The sequence below is a fragment of the Echiichthys vipera genome (genome assembly GCF_963691815.1).
Source record: "Echiichthys vipera genome assembly, chromosome: 12".
Classification (NCBI taxonomy): domain Eukaryota; kingdom Metazoa; phylum Chordata; class Actinopteri; order Perciformes; family Trachinidae; genus Echiichthys; species Echiichthys vipera.
The window spans coordinates 13,445,938-13,459,528 of NC_139837.1; the positions used below are offsets into that span (position 1 = coordinate 13,445,938).

At 39.7% G+C, this 13,591-nt stretch overlaps 1 protein-coding gene across 3 annotated transcripts; it reads left to right on the forward strand.

The window, feature by feature from the left end:
• Nucleotides 1-3,286: 3,286 nt before the first annotated feature.
• LOC310954670 (heterogeneous nuclear ribonucleoprotein Q-like) lies at nucleotides 3,287-12,914 on the forward strand. 3 transcript variants are annotated; one of them, XM_083924278.1, is made up of 12 exons: nucleotides 3,287-3,406; nucleotides 5,158-5,317; nucleotides 6,247-6,365; nucleotides 6,660-6,767; nucleotides 8,307-8,420; nucleotides 8,692-8,868; nucleotides 8,996-9,131; nucleotides 9,697-9,902; nucleotides 10,044-10,193; nucleotides 10,296-10,417; nucleotides 10,512-10,843; nucleotides 11,383-12,914. In XM_083924278.1, the coding sequence occupies exons 2-12, from the start codon at nucleotides 5,170-5,172 to the stop codon at nucleotides 11,409-11,411; spliced, it is 1,641 nt and encodes a 546-aa protein (XP_083780404.1). In that variant the 5' UTR covers nucleotides 3,287-3,406; nucleotides 5,158-5,169; the 3' UTR covers nucleotides 11,412-12,914. The 3 variants fall into 3 exon arrangements, with proteins under 3 accessions (XP_083780404.1, XP_083780405.1, XP_083780406.1); XM_083924279.1 differs by having other exon boundaries at nucleotides 11,386-12,914; XM_083924280.1 differs by lacking the exon at nucleotides 5,158-5,317 and having other exon boundaries at nucleotides 3,297-3,406.
• Nucleotides 12,915-13,591: the final 677 nt, after the last annotated feature.

Sequence of the window (13,591 nt, forward strand, 5' to 3'; positions counted from 1 at the left end):
CCCAACAGCAGTTCATTAACAATAATTTTAATATTAAAAAGAGAGTAAAGGCACAGGTGATTAGTTTGAAGACATGTGCAGCTTCCTTCTCTCTATTTCTGAATTATCTCATCGTTCTGCTTCACAGCCTCCTGATTTATGGTGTTTCTTATGTTCTGCAGGTAGCTCCGACTCTCTCTTTGTATGGTACATTGATCTCGCTGGATGAGGATGAGAGCCACAGAGATGTAGAGTAAATTGTCTAGCCTACGCGGTCACGCTCGGTGAAACACTAGTCAGATATATTCTCAGGGCCCCCAGTGTCAACACTGTCACTGTTGCTGTAGAGGAGAGAGCACAGGAGACACATTGATGTTTGCAGGTTCGGTCTGTACTCAGCCCGGCTCTTGGCTCATTCCCAAAACTGAGGGATGACTAAAATATTCATAAAATGAAAGAGGTTTGAGCAGGCTGATTTTTATATATTTATTATATGAGTTGCATATATTTTGTCTGATAAACTAACCAGAAGATGCCTTGTATATGCTTGCCTTTTGCAAATTTTAAAAATGTTGCACTAAATTACAGACCAGTGCATAAATTAAACTATTTGCTGCATTTATACAGTACTCTGTTTTTTTATTAACTTAAGGCAAAGCACCATTTTTAGTGAATATAACTGTAATAATTTGTCTTAGGTAATTTAATTTCACACACGCATGGCATACACACTTATCTTCTTGCTTCTAAGACATCAGAGGCTTTGCTAAATTGTTCAGAAGCAAGATCATTTCGCTTAGGACACTCTCCACACGGTGGCATGAGAGATCTTTAATAGAGGGACAATAACAGCCCTTTATCTCACTCAAGAAACCTAAGTCGTAGCTCTGCTCTTCATCAGAGGCTCTTATACTGTAGTAACTGTACATCAAACAAAGCAGACATTCTCGGAGACAGAGAAACATTATGTAGAGTAACAGAACATTTGCTGTCTTTGCCTGAGCTGTCCCTCTGGAGGGGAAAAAGTTGCATTTTTGCTTTTGTGCTTGTATAAATAGAAGAAGCCTGTAACTGCTTAATTTAGACCAAATTAAATCACCATATCATCCTCCACTAGACACAGAGATGGGGCGACACAGAGCCGCATATAAAAAAGGACTTGATGCCCTATATGCCCTATTGAAGAAGTGGGAATGATTGACATCAGATGTTATAACCAAAGGTATGCCCTGTGAATAAAAATCTCCAAATTTGCTTCGAAACATTGTCATGTTTACATCATGTTGCACACTATTGCCCTCTTTTCAGGTTAGAGCAACAGCCCCTCAGAATGTCTGGGAAGGTCCCTGTCATAATATTTATATAAGCATGCGTATCCAAGATTGTCAAATTAATTAAATAAAAATACAAAATCTTATTACCAAATTAGTTTCATATGGAATGTATTAACTCTGATTTAAATGGGCGATATTGATGTCAATAAAGACCTCCTTAACTTCTCAAACTCAGAACATTATGATTTTAATACGTCGAAAGTCACCAACTGAAACCTAAATATTACAGTATCACCTAAATTATATACTTCAGCTCTTTTTTAAAAATTAGTAATACATCTATGAATATGATGCTGACTTCAGAAACTGGATCTTCACTTAAAACAAAAAAAAAGGCTTATTTGATCGTTTTTGCAGTTCAGAATTACAAGTTCTGGCTAATATCTGAAAACTTACAGAGGACCTCTTACAGTCTTGGCACCATCTGCCTACTAAGGCTGAATGAAACACTGGCCGTGTTATTTTGTACCAGAAAATAGTTGAGCTATGATTGTTCCCTGAGGAGCCTTCACAGACACGAGCAATACACTTATTATAGTCCCATAAATTCAAAACATACATTATTCTGAACTCCACTTGTGAGTTTTCTGGGTCACTGGAAGTATTTGTTTACATAACATTTATTTAATGGTTTTGATAGTATTTTACATTTAATTTACTTTTTTCCCAATCTGAATGTTACACATTGCTATGGTTCTTTTTGTCCTGTCTTATGCCGTTCAAAAATGTGTTACTTAAGATGCATTTGTTTTTGTAGCTCTCTTTCTCAACAGCTGCGTCAGTCATTCCTCAAAGTCTTCCAGCCATCAACATCCAGCTGTGCTCTATAGGGTTGTTGGAGTCAGTTACCTGCTTCGGTTTTATTATTTCAGCCATGAGCCAAACAAGTCCATGATTCACTGATGAAAACAGCAGAAAGCCTCATCCCAAATTCATATCATGTATTGCATTGTTAGTGAAATGTAGGCCTATTTGCATTTAAATTTTTTACTAATAGTAAATCAAGTATTAACCCTGGGCTGTCCAAACATGATAAACCAAGATATTGTCATTTAAAAAGATGGCACCAAGTGGAATTTGACCACATTTTTGACTGCCAATTTTGCAGTTAACACTCACTTTCAATTCATACTAAGACACTGATACTGAAAAAATAAAATGTGCGTCGTCTACAATCTAAATTGTATGCAACAAACATAGACACAGGTAAGAACGTTTTTTCCTGATCCAGTTTGTAATGCCTGCACAATGACAAATAACCTACAATAAATCTTTCCTAGCATAATGTTGCAAAAATACAAAATCAGAAAAAAAGCCATGTTGTTTTGCAAAACATTAATAAAGAACTATTCAGCAGTGCAAACCCTTGCCCCTCATGTTGTATCAAACAAATAATCAGTTTCCAAGCTGCACACACAGGCAGGCACACATAGGCTACTCTGACCTATTCTTTTGTTCATGCAGCAGATTAGGGTTAAATCAATGAGAAGAGTGACACGGTGTGGTGGAAAGTGGGACCTACCACCTCCAGACAAGCACTCTGCCGAAATACTGTGAGGTAGCCTAGAAAGTACAAGTGTTGGTTTAAGGTCCCACATATCTCCCTTTAGATATTCCCTATGTGTTTATTTTGTCCTAGAATAATGGCCATCTTTAAAATATGTTGTTAGAATTATTTGTGGTGTGGGTAGATCATTACTAGCCTTAATTATTAATAGGTTATTTTTTTCTATACGTCCTTGTTTTGTATCATTATTGTTCGCTTTTTCTATTGAAGTTCAGGTCTGGCTTTTAGTCTAAATGTAATTCTCGTGAAATTCCTCGTAATATGTAAGTAATTATGATGGATGCTTTAAATGACCTGCTGCTCTTCTGTGTAAAATGCATACAAGGCAAGCCCGTGCGGGGCTGTCCAAGAAACCCCATCGATGAGACAAAACTCGAGGCGTGAACGTGGCAGCCATTTTACATCATCAAGAGTGAATGACTGAAGCCGGATCAGTGCCGGGAGTTTTACACTTTTTCTGTCTTTTAAATATCACATTTATCTTCCTAAATAACCAACACCATACACGTTGGTGATCCAGCGGCAGGTAGGGCGATTGCTACTATTTTGGTCACGTGATTGTTGCTTAATTGACTGCTAAAAAGACTTGAATCGTGCGGTGCTTGTTTCAAACAATGTGGAAACTGGTGGTGGTGGTTGGGAACGAGTTCTCCAGACCGGCTTTTTGAAAATGGACTCTTCCTACATGGCGGCACGTTGACAAACCACGCACCTAGCAGGCTAAAACGTCTTAGCTTTCAAGGCCTCATTGAATCTTAATACATTTTTAAAAAGCCACACTTAGGCAACGGGCGAAGTCCGTGCCGACAAATGACGTTGTAACAATGGCCTCACTGAAAACCCGTTCGAATTAGCATGCTAGCTTCAGATAGCCTATTTTGACAGATCATAGAATTGACATGCTCATTGTCATCGTGTGCTAACAGCAGCTAGCTGGTAAAAGCCAGGTATCTTAGCACGAATTGACCATCATGCGTTACTATCGTACAAGCTGAAATGCTCCTTTGCCGGGCTTGTACTACTAAAAGCGGATGCATTCACAGAAAATGCATACTAACGCGTAATGTTATTGTTCCGATGAGGGTCCCTAGTTAGCATGAACATTAGCTGTGCAAACTAGCCCGCTAACTAGCTAGCTAGCCTCAACGTGTGCGAGTCGGTCCCTCCCTCGCTTATTTCAACATTATCATTAACATCACTTCTAAATAATTTATTCCCCAAGACATGCTATTATTATAAATCCCAGATTGATTTTGCACGGGGGGGGGGTTTATAGTTTACTTATGCTGAATGTTTTTAACCACAAGGAAAAAGCGCACGTGCTTGCCGATATAATTAGATTAACCGATATTGCAAGATATCGGTTGCATGATTTCTTTAAGATAATATAAGACAACGGTAACGTTAGCTAAAATAAATGTTAGGGCAAAACAAAAGAATGCCGTCCACGTTTTGCTCAGTCCAGCTTTGCCGGATATAGTGATGTGATCATAGGGCAGTTAGATTGCTGTTTGCACAAGTTCACGCGTCAGTTTATGTCCATACAAACTAATTGAGTTGCCATTAACATGACAATTCAAGTATTTACCTCAGTGTTGCAAGGTAAAGTGTCACGACAGTGTCAGACAATATGCTAAAGGTTGCATACGTGCTCATTGGTCAGCTACCGGAAACCGGGGCTCACTCTCTGATGGAACACGTGTATTGGCTATCTAGCCCGTGCTGAAGTCAGCAGTGTGAAGGTAAGTTAACATGTAATTTAGAGACCAAAAGCAGACAAGGCGTCTACAACAGCATCGACTAAGAGGGTTGAGTTACAGGCGTTAGAAAGTGAACTTCGCACCATCGACTTCTTAACAAAACCAAAAATGAAAAATGCTGCCACATGGACATACACACACCCTCTAGTATTACTGACATTCAAGTGATTTTTGTGGAGAAATCTATGTGCATTGTCTTGTTTCGCTTGCAATGTTCAAACATCTGTCAACTGCCTATAAACAGGTTTCTGAGCTTCTGTCTCATGCAAGCTGAAAGCTGCAAGTGTTAAGTCAGGATAGTGAAAAGTCTCCAGACTGTACTTGTTTTGCACACAGAAACATCCCATATTTATTGAAATGCTGTGCTTATTAATATAAAAGTCACCCTGTATCCAATAACCAATTTAAAAAAAAAAAAAGATTTTCCTGATGAGCCTCTGAGACTTTGCACTCTTCTGAACACATTCAAAGTCTTGCCCTTGACCCAGGATTAATTTGGCTCATTGCATTTACACAGATTTCTGGAGACATGGCCACTGAACATATTAATGGAAATGGTCCAGAAGAACCAATGGACACCTCTGCTGCAGTTACCCATTCTGAGCACTTCCAGACTTTATTAGAAGCTGGTTTACCACAGAAAGTTGCTGAAAAACTAGATGAAATTTACATAGCAGGTAAGGCACAATGAATATACTTGCATATCAAATATGCAATTTTTATGTTTATCAATTTCTTGCATGTACTGTCATTTTATCACCTTTTTGAATGGGGGAATTGGGATCATGAAGCAACTTTTTGTGGTTTCCTACCAAAATGGGTACTGCAGTGCTACAAAATGTTAAATTACACATTACCAGTGAAAATGTGTAAATGATTTCAGCATTTGCATTCCCAACATGGTTGCATGATCACTGGTGTCAGGGCAAATTAATTGTCCTCTCCCTGGGAGTGTCTTGGTGAGCCTGTCAGGTTTCTCCATTCATTTCTATGAGGTTTCTCTGCATCCCAAAACATTATTGCAGGGTGATGTACTGGTGTAAGTATATAACAGCTTAGGTATGTTACTGTGGCCAGATCCTTACCAGTTATATGGGTCGAGCTGCCTTGACAAAGTTTGGGGTCATTTTAGGACTTGTTTGGTCGCTCAGATCTAAAAAAGTACCAGTCTGGCCTTTTCAGCCAGATGGGACTGAGACAGAAACAATGGCAGCAGCTGTCTGGTGTGTGGCTGCCTGGGACAGGTGACGGCCCCTCCATAGAGGAGAATGCAGACCGGCTCATTAGAAACTCCCAGCCGTAGTATAGAGGGGTACTGGAATATCGAGTTGCACTGTCACATCTGTTGTGATTAGTTCTGTTGAAAATTTGCTGGTTGAAGAGTAAAGTGCAGCCTTACTACTCAATTCAGCTCCATTGGATTAAGCTGGTCCCGCTCCTCCTTCCTAATTGTAGTAATCATTATTTATCCATTACACAATGTAAAATATATTTGTTATGCAAAATTATTTGCATGCAAATGTTTCTATTTGAGATAGTAATTGGAGCCTTTTCACTCTTTCCTATTAGTAGCTCATTATTTCTGTCTTGTCCTCCAATCCTGCAGGTTTGGTGTCACACAGTGACTTAGATGATCGAGCGATTGAGGCTCTAAAAGAATTCAACGAGGAAGGTGCTCTGCAAGTTCTCTTGCAATTTAAGGACAGCGACCTCTCACATGTTCAGGTATCCATGCGACACTGTTTATTTATTGATTAGCAAACTCTGACCTTTTGATTTCTGTTGCCTTAATACAAAGTAGATGATTGTCCTCTTGCGTGGTGTGCTGTATAATGACAAGTAGTTGAATTGTGCTTGCACAATAGCTAAAATCTTTCATTGATCTTATCTACAAGATAGATTTAGCTTATTCATTAACATCTTTAGTTTGAACCAGGAATCAGAAGTTGTCCTAATGATGTTGGCATGTTTTTTTTTACATAATTATACAATTGACATACTTGTCTCTTTTTCTTTCAGAACAAAAGTGCCTTTCTTTGTGGCGTGATGAAGACGTACAGACAGAGAGAGAAACAGGGGACCAAAGTGTCGGACACCAATAAAGGACCAGATGAAGCCAAAATCAAAGTGAGAACTAAACCTATATTCAGAAAGTTGTATCTGATTTAATGCTGATGCATTGCTTTTGAGTGTAAAAGTATATACTCACTGGCCACTCAAGGTGGTACACCTTGCTAGTACTAGGTTGGACCCCCCCCTTTGCCTTCATGGAGGTGGATCCGTCCACCCTGAGTAACGCAACTTCCTCTATACATACTGAATGGGTCCAGACCACTATCATGCTGGGTAGGAGACTGCTTGTTCGACAATGGAAGGCAGCTCACGCACCGCCAGTCACGGACTGGCATAATCTGCTTGCTGGTGTGGCAGTGTATGAACGGATATCCTTCTCTTGCTGGGCAGCATAGAAGTATTAATACTAGAAAGCATAGTATTCTTTGAAATTTCGAAAAGATTTTGTACCTGGTCCCAATAATGTTGCAGGCTTCACTTTTTTATGTGGTTTACTTGCATTTTAATTGTTCCTTTTCTTTGCGAGTTAATTATCTTAGTCTGCTGTTTTTAGTTCTATTGGTGTATATTGTCCTTTACTGTTCTTGTTTCATGTTTTTTCGTATTAGAAAAAAAGTGTTAATCATTAAAAGAAACAAATCTTAACCATAGATTCAGCAAGAGGCTGAAAACATTTTTGTCCATATTCGTGAGATAGCATCACACAGTTGCTCTAGATTTGTCCGCTGCACGCCCATGGTGCAAATCTCCAGATCCACCTTATACCAAGGTTTCACTGGTGGATTGACTGCAGATACCATTTAAGTACAGTGTATACATTTTTTTTTTCTTTTTAAACAAATTTATTTACTGAGATGATTTAAAGTTTGAGATGGCGCATTATCAAGCTGGAAATATCAGACTTCCCTGTTCTTAGCTGACAGCAATGGCATATAGTGTGGTCCTCTAATGCTGTAGCCCATCTGCTTCCTCAGTGTTCGGTGTGCTGTTTGTTCAGAGATGCTATTCTGCATACCTCTGTTGTAACAAGTGGTCATTTGAGTAATTGTTGACTTAATATCAGCTCGAAACAGTCTGGCCATTCTCCTGAGTCAACGAGCCATTTAGCCCACAGAAGTGCCACTCAATGGATATTTTCTCTTTTTCAGATCATACTCAGTAAACCCTAAAGATAGCTGTGCATGGAGTTTGCAGTAGATTAGCAGTTGCTGAAATGTTCAAACCAGCCCGCCTGGCACCAGTAACCATGTCACGTTCAAAGTCACATAAATCACCTTCCTTATACCGATCCTTGGTGTGAACATCGACTTATCACCTTGCCCATGTCTATGTGCCTTAATGCAGTAGCTGCCTCATGATTGGCTGATTTAGGTTTTTGAGTTAACGAGTAGTTGAACAGGTGTACCTAAATAAAGTTGCTGGTGAGTGTAGTTGCTTTCTATAACCAGGATGCTGTTTGAATGTAAGACTAGATAGATTTTTTTTGTCCTTTCTTGCATGCTTTTGATGTACTTTCCCACAGGTCTACTTGGTAACTATTACTGTCATTAACAACTATCCTTTCTTTTTCATGTTCTTTTTTTTAATAATCAGGCTTTGCTGGAGAGAACTGGCTACACACTTGATGTGACAACAGGCCAGAGGAAGTATGGAGGTCCCCCACCAGAGTCTGCTCACTCAGGGGCACAGCCCACCATCGGAACAGAGGTGCAGAACATAACTTGACACCATTCATTAAGCATAGAGATGTAAGAATGATGCAGTCTATGGGCCACGTGCATCAGGTTTCATATGGTGTCCACATGATGAAACTTTTTGTTGTCTTCTGTAGTAACCATGGTTACACTGACAGTTTACCGCTAAGAGCTGACTGGACACCTTTTTTACTGAAATGTTATCTATCCCTTGTCTTTACTTTGCATGTCAAGTTAAGAGGTGATCTTATTTACCATATTTTCCTTTGCTTTCAACCTGGCAGATATTTGTAGGCAAAATCCCCAGAGACCTCTTTGAGGATGAGCTGGTTCCGCTGTTTGAGAAGGCTGGCCCTATCTGGGACTTGCGTCTGATGATGGATCCTCTCAGTGGCCTCAACAGAGGCTATGCCTTTGTCACTTTCTGCACTAAAGAAGCTGCACAACAGGCTGTCAAATTGGTACGTTTACTTCCCTGCAAACCAGAAAGGGAGGGTCTGTTGGAGTTGTTTGTCAGTAGAATTTAGTCAACAAAGGTGCTAAGAGTTGTTTTCTTATTCTCCAACAATATCCTCCATATTTCCGCAGTGCAACAACAATGAAATTCGACCAGGTAAACACATCGGTGTGTGCATCTCTGTGGCCAATAATAGACTTTTTGTTGGCTCCATCCCCAAGAGTAAAACAAAAGAGCAGATTGTTGAAGAATTTGCAAAGGTCACGGGTGAGTCAGCACCATCCTTTGATTTTTCTTTACATATAATATTTGGTGTACTATTTATCCAACGGCTTCATTCCTACATTTTAATGCTTACTTTTTGCTTTACTTTTTGATTTATATTTGCCCTTCATTAAATAGTTGTTCTGAAAGAATCAGTGGGTGAAACTTTGACAGTTTGATTAAAGCATTTCCTGTTTGTGTCCAAATGATGACTTCATTTCTATGACGGAGTGACTCACGTTACCATGATGGTTTACCGCTAAGATCTGACTGGACACTAAACTGTTAAAATTTTTCACACATTTTCTGCACCTAAGGTTAGGTAGATATCTCATGAGTGACAGGTTTTTTTTTTTTTTTTTAACACAATTATGGATATTGAGCGTTTTCATAATTTGTTTTGGAATAAAGTCTATAAATTGTAGATTTTTTTTGTTTTGTTTCTAAAGCAGATTTGATGTCACCAGTTTGTTGTTAGGCCATTGGTGTAAGTGATTTCTATTGATTCAATCCAGTTAACCCCCGTTACCTTTTCTCCACCTCTCTCCCTTGTTTCTTGTCTCTACAGAGGGTCTAAATGATGTCATATTGTACCACCAGCCAGACGACAAGAAGAAGAATCGGGGCTTTTGTTTCTTGGAGTATGAAGACCACAAGACTGCAGCTCAGGCCCGCCGCCGACTGATGAGCGGCAAGGTGAAGGTGTGGGGAAATGTGGTCACCGTGGAGTGGGCTGATCCCATCGAGGACCCAGACCCAGAAGTCATGGCCAAGGTAAGGCACGGGGCGAGCATACTTTAAGTGCATGTGTGACGAACATTAGTTTTCTTTCTATGCCTGTCTGCTGTAGATGTAATGTGTAGTGTATTTTTTACCTTTTCTGAAACAAACTGAACCCTTTGTTTCCATTACCAGGTCAAGGTGCTGTTTGTGAGGAACTTGGCGAGCACCGTTACAGAGGAGATACTTGAAAAGGCCTTCAGTCAATTTGGCAAGCTGGAACGGGTGAAAAAGTTAAAAGACTATGCCTTCATCCACTTTGAGGAAAGAGATGGTGCAGTGAAGGTATTGGCAAAAAAACCTTTTCCACTGAACTGACAGTTATCATGACTTCAACTAAAGTTTATTTCAGTAAAAACCTAATTTGGTCGTTTTTGTTAATTTCAGGCTTTGGCTGATCTGAACGGCAAAGACCTTGAAGGAGAGCATATTGAAATCGTCTTTGCCAAGCCCCCTGATCAGAAGAGGAAAGAGCGCAAAGCCCAGAGACAACTCGCTAAAACACAAATGTAAGCGGGAACAATGCAACTCTCAATCCTGTTTCATCAATTTTGTATAAATCAAGGTGCCATGTTTATGTTTATTCTTTGTATGATCTTTCAGGTATGATGAATACTATTATTACGGACCTCCCCACATGCCACCACCCACAAGAGGCAGAGGCCGAGGTGGGCGGGGAGGTTATTCCTACCCCCCTGACTATTATGGCTATGAAGACTATTACGATTACTATGGATACGACTACCACAACTACCGGGGCGGCTATGATGACCCATACTACGGCTATGATGACTTCCAGGGGTCTGGGAGAGTACGAGGAGCGAGGGGAGGAGTCCGTGGCGGTGGTGGTGCCAGTCAGACCAGGGGCCGCGGTGGCGTCACACCGAGGGGCCGAGTGGGCTTCTCGCAGCGAGGGGGCCCTGGAGCAAGCAGAGGTAAATTTTAAAGTTAGTTTGAGGTGGTAAAATCTAATTTGTCACACTGTGGTGACTAATACAGATAATTACTGCTCACTAGATAAGTCTGCTTTTAGAAGTCCTGAGTAACACAAGGCTACTGATCTCTCTGCATATTTTCTGTCTGTGGGTCAGTTATCAAAACACCAAGCTAGGTATAGCAGATTAGCAAAAGAAAGCATCTGTGAAGGAGGGGAGTTGAGTAGGACCAACTTTGCAGGTATTGATTGTCTTGAAATGATGTTGGAAGTAATCATAAGGCTGCACTTAAAGTTGCACCTGCTTATTGGCCTCATAACTAATCCTTGACAGGTGTTATCTTTCAGAGCAGCCCGTCAGCGTGTTTGCCAGCGGACAAAGGTCATTCACAGCATACTATACTTTTTTAAGGTGGCCAGCTGAGTCCCTTTCTAGTGGCAAAAACAGTCTTCAGTCTAAATTTTTTCAGTATGCTGAGTGATGGGAAATGTGTGCAACAAGATTCTGTACTAATTCTATCCTTCCTGTCATTGGTCCAGCAGGGAAACGGGGCCGAGGGCGGTCCTGACCTGTCAAAGTGGATACTGACTTGATGTGTGGGGTTACACCGTAAGCTGCAATGGATGTTGAAACAAAAAAAGAGCACGACAAAAAGGTCCAATGATATTCCAGCCTTACAGAAGAAGCATCTCCCCTCCCCCCCATGTTTTTTTTTTATTATTTTCATTTCTTTCTGAAACTGCCACCTTAAAAAGATGACCGGAGGATTCTAAATACTCGCCACAGCCTCTTTGTCCCGAACCCCTGTACCCAGCCCTTATTTACAGGGCTCTATATATATTGCCCTTACAATCTCCCCCTTCCCTGTCCCTGAACATGCCATTTTTAAATAATTATTGAAGAAATTGCACTTTTTTAAGTTCTTGGGTTTGAAGTGGCTCAAAGGAGCTTGATGCTATTGTATATTTTTGTGCTAATCGCAATTCTTATTGTCGGAATATCCATGTTCTTAATCGTTTGATCTGGATGTTTGACAGAGAACATTTGCAGGTTTTTAGGGTGTACCCACCTGGCATGGATAAGTCAGGCATTCCATGAAAGTGGTTCTTTTCAGAACTTGTCTTTAAAGGGTTGGTTGACTACCTCAGTACAGAGGACTAAACTACCCGGCCTGTACTGTAAATAGGGAAACTATATTGATGAAAGCAGGGCTTGTTTTCATACAAAATATGCACAAGAGCTGCAGCGCAATAACAATGTACTTAATGTAATATAGTCATTTTAGCTGCGGCTCTGACACTGCAAACAGTCAAACTGGGCATGCAAAACAATCTCATATGATGAGTCTGAACAAGCCCTGCTTTTATCCTATTTTGAACTGAATTAGCCGCCTTGCTTCTTCAGAGTATGTAGTTACTGGTTGTATAGTTTTTCGGATAAAATGTTACTTTTGTAAAGGCTTCAACATCACAGGCATCCAACTGCCTTTGATTTAAAAAAAAAAGAGAAAAAAAAGAAAAACAAAAATAAAGCCCTGCAGTGTCCCTTTTGTGCCACTGTATTATTCCAGTGGGTTTGTTTTTATATAAATACCAAGACATTTTCAAACATCATGTAAAACAACCTAATCCAATCCATTATATAAGATCATGTTAATCCTGAATGATCCCTTTCCAGCTCCCAAGTCAGCAACTTTTAAAAAGAATTTTCGAGTTAATCTTGATGGATGACTGAATTGCCATATTGCCCAGCCAGTGAGCATGTGTGCCTAACGTTAGCTGCTATGATTTGGTGAGGGATCACAGTCACATAGTGGTAGAAGGGATACTGCAGTGAAGGATTTCTATTTCCCGGGTATAGCAAAAAGGAAACTGCTCTTCAATCCCAGTTTTCTATACAGTTAACTCCCTCAATAAAATCATAACAACCACCTTTTGAAAAAAAGATGTTAGCAGTTTTAAACTATTGTTGGTGGCCAACAACGTTTTTTGCATTCCTGCAAATAAATTGTTTTATACTGTAAAATGGAGGTGAGTGTAACTTATTTTTGTAATAAAGTTTTTGATTTCTATCTGTGTCTTAGTCTTTGGATAAAATCTTCTTGCAATGCAGATGCTCTTGTTTGATTGATTTGCAACATTTTTTATTTGAAACTACTCATTTTGTAACTGTTTAGTTATTTAAATTTCCTGTGCTTTGTAGAAAGTAGTTTATTATGTTAATGTAACTGGTGAAGAATGAGGCACCTTTTTTTGGGTAACTTTTTTAAAATGATAGAGGCCTAAAAGAGGAACATGTAGACCAGGGAATAAAATATAAAGCATAAGGACGTTATGGCAGGCTTAAACTAATAGACCAGCATCTTTCTTATTAAATGTATACAGAAGTTAGAGCAGGCATTGTAATTATTCCAGGAAGCCTTACAATACCATCATACACTGGAGCCCTGAACCTGGGAAAACTACACTGAGTATTGCTACCAATTAACACCTGTGCTTTTCCTGCTGTGACATGATAGGTTTATTTAAAGGAACCAACCAGCTCCCATTTTAACTTAGATTCAAGATTCAAGATTCAAGAAGCTTTATTTATCCCGAGGGAAATTATTGTGCAACAGTTTCGATACAAAGGCGGAAAAGGATCAGAGTAACAATAAGCATAAACATAAATCAAATCAAAATAAAGCTAACATCAGATAAATCAAGCAATGAACCAAGTGTGACAGAGTGCAACAGACGTCGTGGTTAA

What these genes read in the sequence shown, in the direction of transcription:
- LOC310954670 (XM_083924278.1), top strand. Translation starts at nt 5,170, where the DNA reads ATGGCCACTGAACATATTAATGGAAATGGTCCAGAAGAACCAATGGAC. An exon ending in AGCCCACCATCGGAACAGAG is followed by an intron (nt 8,421 to 8,691) that starts GTGCAGAACATA and finishes TCAACCTGGCAG; the next exon opens with ATATTTGTAGGCAAAATCCC. An exon ending in CACAACAGGCTGTCAAATTG is followed by an intron (nt 8,869 to 8,995) that starts GTACGTTTACTT and finishes ATATTTCCGCAG; the next exon opens with TGCAACAACAATGAAATTCG.